This window comes from Thunnus albacares, chromosome 16 (assembly GCF_914725855.1).
Source record: "Thunnus albacares chromosome 16, fThuAlb1.1, whole genome shotgun sequence".
NCBI classification, from domain to species: domain Eukaryota; kingdom Metazoa; phylum Chordata; class Actinopteri; order Scombriformes; family Scombridae; genus Thunnus; species Thunnus albacares.
The window spans coordinates 17,878,423-17,885,204 of NC_058121.1; the positions used below are offsets into that span (position 1 = coordinate 17,878,423).

The 6,782-nt window shown below is 42.5% G+C and overlaps 1 protein-coding gene across 1 annotated transcript; it reads left to right on the top strand.

Annotated features, from left to right (window-relative positions):
• Positions 1-3,345: 3,345 nt before the first annotated feature.
• LOC122999943 (thyroxine 5-deiodinase-like) lies at positions 3,346-4,970 on the top strand. The gene has a single exon (XM_044377317.1). It carries the CDS (start codon positions 3,598-3,600, stop codon positions 4,402-4,404), a length of 807 nt encoding a protein of 268 aa, XP_044233252.1. The 5' UTR covers positions 3,346-3,597; the 3' UTR covers positions 4,405-4,970.
• Positions 4,971-6,782: the final 1,812 nt, after the last annotated feature.

Here is a 6,782-nt window from a genome sequence, read left to right on the forward strand (position 1 = left end):
TTCTTACTGTATAACCATATATTCACATAATTGTAGTGTGAAATGACAGAAACATTTGCCATGACATTATAAAACTAAGATATGAATTAAAACTATGGTACACACAGTATTTTTTTGTGAAATCTGTCACACTGGGTGGCGACATTCCAGCTTCTTCTCTGTGAAACACATAGCTAACTTTCTGATGCAGTATCTCCCCTAGAGATAAATGGTACAAAGTGATGGCGTTTCATGGTGTATCGCACCTGGCATCTCTCTCTACTACTTTGTTTACTAAACAAACCAGCGTCGCGCTTGCAGATGAGTGTGTAGCTGTTGCACATCTGGTTTGTTATGGTCGTTTCTCATCAGGTTGTCTGCTGTTCTCTTTAGAGTTCTCCGAAAACCATCAGAGGCCTCCTGTAGCACAGCTGCTAAATAGTTCCAGGTGCCTCCTGTCAGCCTGGGTGCCTGTGCTGTGATTACAGGTGTAGTTCTCAGAAAAATGTATTTAAATCTAAACAGAATTCTGGTTTATTACAACTTGAACTGTATTTTCTTGGGCGTGACCATCATTTTTATCCTACATGATTACACTGTACTCACCAAGCTAAGTGCTAAGATTTAAAGGGAACACAAGCAACCGGATGATCAGACAAACCTGCAGGTTAGTCAAATTTACTTGTTACAGTTTTCTTGTGAAATGAGGGATTAGTAGCGACATTGCAGGTGTGTTCACTTTTGGTTTCACCTCCAAAAAAATTGGTTTAGATTAGGGATGCACTGATCCAATCTGCCGGTAGTGGAACGAGCATCGGCCATAACATGACCAATAGAATGTACATCAAATATAGTTTCCTTGTCGATGCAGTTACACTGTAAAATTCAGCGTTTACACTATTAGTTACATTTATACAGTCATGGCGGGCTGCCAACAAAGTTTTTAATGCCACAGCAATGCCTTGCCTCACGTTGACTTACGTATATAAAGTATTCAAATGAGTTCTGCGCAGTCAAGTTTACAGTTTTTAAATGTGCAGAAAGAGGAAACTGGAATTTTGGAAGCTGCCCTGAGTTGAGGAATCAGATCTTAGTGTTGGGAAAGACATGTTTTATTGTTGAATATGACTAAACATTTGGTTTTTCTGGTTAGCCAAGTGCTTGTGTTTGTTCCCAGATCTCAGCAATCCCTTAACTGGAAATCAGACACATACAGTGAGTAGACGTTTTGTTAATTTCCACTGGTTTTCTTTCAGTTTCTCATTGACTTGAGAACTGTACAGTCTTCTATTTGCATTCTTCACTCTAGTCCTCACATGACATAATAGTTGATTTCAAGCTGTTGAAATCGGACTAATCTTATGATGTATCTTTCTGCAGCAAATTTTCCATTTCAGGGAATCTTGCAGAGGTGAACAGACACAGTGGGATAATGCATAAACCCAAAGTGGTTTTCAAAAAATTTCGTAACGACTGATTCAGCAAGACAGACAAGAAACCTGTTTTGCTTCCTCCCTGTGTTCCTGGTTATTTCTTCCTCTTGTCATTCAACTCACATTGTCACATATGCAGACGGTTTTTATGTCTGATTTGAGTGTACTGATGAATCGATTTGTGGTACATTTACATAAGGCCCAGACATTTTTATGCATGAGAGGACTACAGCGCCTCTCCGACTATCCTTATTTTTTTTCTGCAAGGTGATGAAGGAGCTCTTGAAGCATCTGCCTCCTCTCTTCTCTCCATCTTTTGCTGCCTCTAGATGCCACTTTCCTCACTTATATAAACCATCTCTCCTCTTCATTGTCCTGTGCTTTGCATCTACCTTCCATCTCTGCGGTTCACCCTGTAAGTATACCTCTGCCTGCTTTTAGGGTCAGCCTCCCGGTGTGCACAGCATCCCCTCCACCTCTCTGCATCATTCTGACGAATGTGTTTGCTGATTTCAAAGCACAGATTGTGAGAATGTTATTCACTGCAAACAAAAATATCTGTAGCAACGACGCACTTTCTGATCATGATGTGTTCTAGCCTATATTTCCATCTGTTTTTTAGAGAAGGTGGATGACACACAACACATATGGGGAGAGGGTAGTGAGAGAAATAAAAAAAAGAATGAAAGCAGAAGGAGGGGACGAGGAGGAGAGCGGCACAGTAGGGAGGGAGGACAGGGGGCAGGGCGGAGGTGGGGGTTTTACAGATGATCTGCCACACGCTGGCATGGTTATGGCATCAGAGAAACAGATCCAACCGTCACATGGATTCCACCTCGGTGCGCTGACACCTGTGACAATGTGTAAAGTTTGGAGATGGTGAGACTGCGAGCTGCGGCCAAGGTTAAGATCACACTTTGCTCACTGACGGATATAAACTGTTATCTCTACATATCTTAGTGGACAGAACAAGCCTGAAAAAGAAGAACACAGTAATTATTTTTTAATTTTATTCCACCTTTTATTCGCCAGATACGCCCCGCTGAGGCCAAAAAACATGTTTTGCAAGGGAGTCCTGGCCTAGCTGCAGACATGATAATGTAAATGCAGACAAATAGATACGGTAAAACTAAAAAAGGCTAAAATGAGCTTGAGACAATTATTTATTTACAATAGATCGTCTTGAAATATCAGATACCTCAATTCAATTTAGTACTGAAACAGTCATTTTAAACATACCTGCAACTGAACGTGGCTCTTCTGGACCCTTAATTGGTATCGCTTATTAAATTATTCATTTAATACAATTTAATACAAAAGTCTTGCTACCTTTGTAAAGCTTTTTAATGTTAATTTTCAATGAGTTTGTCAAAGGGCTGTTGAGAAGTGCAAGATATTGGCCTAAATATACAGATAATAGGTTAAAAATCACGTTTTAACTATTTCTAAATATTTAAATATCTTGACATTTTTTAAGTGCTGTTAGCAGATTATACAACACCATACTAGGCTCTCTACCGTTTCTCATATTGTGTTCAATGTTCAGGGGCCCAACCAGAGCAGAATGACTCATCCAGCCTACAGTCTGTGTGAATCCAGCTCCGTCTAGTGGCTGCAGAGGCTCCTACACTCGCTACAGGGAGAAGTGAGTTCACAGACTGTGAATGAAGTGAAGTCAGATGTTTTTTTTTTTTTTCCTTTCTGACTTTCATGACCATCCGTGCGTTCAGCTACAACCAATTAAAACTAATCCAAGTGTCTGACATTGATATAAAAAACATCCATCCACTGTCATGTTTTGTCGACACGTGGATTGAAGACGCTGTAATTCAGACAGCTTCGAGCGTCTCTCTCTCTCTCTCTCTCTCTCTCTCTCTCTGTCTCTCTCTCTCGCTTTCTCTCTCTCTCTCTCTCTCTCCCTCTTTCTCTCTCTTTCTCTCTCTCTCTCTCTCTGGATCTTTGAAGCCCAGAGTTGACGGGAGGTAATCCCCACCATGTGAGTGGGCGGTGCGGGTACCGGAGGCGTGTTTTTTCTCTTTTTTTCCCCATTATTCAAATGCTGCTGTACCTATAAAAAGAGTGCCTACGTGCGTCAGATAGTTTTCTCCAATGGGTAAAGGTGACTAAATAGGCTACTAGTTGTCTCTTTCGCCGGCCCAGTCGCATCCTATCGGAAGGGGAAGAGATGATGCACGACTCTGGCGGTGTCCAAATGGCGAGGGCGCTGAAGCATGCAGCCCTGTGCCTGATGCTGCTGCCCCGGTTCCTCCTTGCCGCCGTCATGCTGTGGCTCCTGGATTTCTTGTGCATAAGGAAAAAAGTGTTGCTGAAAATGGGAGAGAGGCAGGACAGCCCGGACGACCCGCCGGTGTGCGTCTCTGACTCTAATAAGATGTTCACCTTGGAGTCCCTCAGGGCCGTGTGGTACGGCCAGAAATTGGACTTTCTCAAATCTGCGCACCTCGGGAGCGCTGCGCCCAACACCGAAGTGGTGCTGGTCCAGGAGCGGAGGAGGGTTCGGATCTTAGACTGCATGAAAGAGAAGAGACCGCTCATTCTTAACTTTGGCAGCTGCTCCTGACCGCCATTCATGACGCGCCTGGCGGCGTTTCAGCGCGTCATGAGCCAGTACGCAGACATTGCGGACTTTTTAGTAGTATATATCGAGGAGGCGCATCCGTCGGACGGCTGGGTGAGCTCGGACGCTCCTTATCAGATCCCCAAGCACCGCTGCTTGGAGGACAGACTGAGTGCCGCTCAACTGATGCTCACCGAGATGCCCGGGAGCAACGTCGTGGTGGATAATATGGACAACTCATCCAACGCCGCGTACGGAGCATACTTTGAGAGACTTTACATCGTGAGGGATGAGAGAGTGGTGTATCAGGGGGGCAGAGGTCCAGAAGGATACCGGATTTCTGAGCTCAGAAATTGGCTGGAGCAATACAGGAACGATTTGGTGAATTCACAAACAGCGGTGCTCCATGTGTAGTTGAAGATGCTGAACTGCCTGCTGCTCTGCCCATTCTGCTTAGATGTCCAACCCACAGTGCAAAATATTCAGATGCTGCTATCAAATGTTCACACATGGCACATTATGTTGTTTTCCTCGCGTAAAGATATTCAGGACTCTTTGAGAAAATGTTGAAGCCTATAGGCTGTAGGCTGTTATGTTGTGCTTGTATTGACCTTAATTGATTGCTCATAGCGATTTTTTTTTTTTTTTTTTTTTGTATGGAAAAGTCTTGAATCAGGTGAAACTGGATTCAGTTAGTGATCACTATTTTTCTACAATACAGATATGTAAGTGTGTGTGTGTGTGTGTGTGTGTGCGTGCGTGCGTGCGTGTGTGTGTGTCAGGCTAATATCTCACTCTGGTGTTTCTGTGAAGTTCGGTTTTTAAAAGGCAAAGCCAGAAAACCGACACTGATGTTTCTGACACCGGGAGTGGGTCCATATTAGCAGGATGCCTTCCTCGACGATCGACTGCCAAACGATGTAATGTTCAAACGATGTAATTGAACAAATGTTTTTAATAAATGTCAGATCACACATTGATACACTGTCGCCTTAAAAACATCTTAAAGATCTTCCTATTTATCTTTTTTTTTCCGGGTAATACACAAGAAAAAAAAGGATGAATATACGTTTAAACTCTCATTTTTGTGTGTGGCCAATTACAATATGAGTTTGCCCCCATATTTAGTGACGTCATGCACCTTTATCAGATGCTCCATGTTTGTTCATGTGATCACCTTTCTATGATTGTTTATCTCACTGTTGTGGTGTTTTTTCAGACTTGACCTCCTCTCACTAGTCTCCTCTATTCAGGCATATTCAGGTCAAAGTGATCCACCATTAGCATAGTAATCTAGTGTAATACTGTGTCCTTATGGCTAATTAGTAAATCATTCACTCTTAATTAACCCACTTTCAGCCGTGAAACGTGAAAAAAGGGGGGCTAGGCATCACTTTTTCATGTGTGGGGCAGAGGACGAGTCATGTTTATTTATATCGCTCTATAGAAGAGGGTTGTTTAATGTTGTGTGAAATGGTTAATCAGAAGTGATCAAGACTCATGAAAGCAATGTGATGATCAATTGAAAGGCAAGGGTTAGAAAAAAGCCTCAGAAGAATTTCAAATTTTTACAAAAAGTGCTTTGAATTTGGGGAGAGGGGGGTTTCTGAATTTAATGTCAGTCATTAACTTTATTAAATTTAAATTTTGCTTTTCTGTGGGGAGGGGGAGAGGCAGCTAGTCTGAGGAATTGAGTCATCATTCATCCTTGTAGCTTGGTTTTCAGATTCTGAAGGGAGAAAACTGTCTGTTCTCGCCAAAAACAATATTATCTGGAGGAAAGCACACTGTCATCAGTAGATCATGAACGTACTTGTTAGAAAAACATCCTTTTTTGATCAAATGTTTCTTTTATGTTAACTATACGGAGCCGTGACATTTTCTATGGAGAGATCGGTCTGAAGAAACAATGGAGAGTTGAGCTGATTAGGTGGTGTGATGCAGCGATCAAGGCGTTTCTTTAATCTTTAATCCATCTATCTTTAACTCACTCTCACTTTCTCATTATTTCTGGAATCTCTCATTTTCCCTCTCTCCTCCTTCCCGCCTCTCTCTTATACATATATGTGCACGCACACACACACGCAGGAATTCACTCGCAGACACACATATAATTAGGATTAGAGAGCAATGTGATTACTGTAGATCCCACGTGGCCCAAGTCTCTTCTGTGTGGTTTAATGTATTCAGGTTCCTTCGGGCCTCAGTTGATTCTCATTATATCACTACATGCATGTACTGTATGGCTGCATGTGCTCATGCATAAATGTATCATGCAGCAAGGGTGAACTGAGAGCAGGGGAACTTACATGCCCCCTCGCCCACCGTCCTGTAAACTCCTTCACTGTTTCTATGCTAAAAAAGAAGAAAAATAGTGTCCCTGTTTAAACCTCCCCTTTCAAATCAATTGCAGCCCTTCAGGCGCAAACATAGTGATAAAGTGATAAAAGAGGGTCAGTCAATCAGTGACATCTGACTAAAGAGCTTTTAAAATTACAGTGGTGACCTGAGACTGACTGATAACATGAGAAGTCGGGGGGGGGGGGGGGGGGGGGGGCAAGCACAACGAACCCCTGATGCTCTGCAGAATACAGCTGTTTTGACAGGTCATTTTATCTTGAAATCAGCTTTCATCATTTATTTTTCTTCACACAAGAAAACAGTCAAGGATTTTGTCAATACCTTGATTTTGATTTTCAAGTCACTACCCCCTTGTTTCAGGAATTTTACAGAAGTGTGTGTGTTTGTCTTTGCAACACAAGAAACAGGAAAATGACACTCCGTTTGCATTT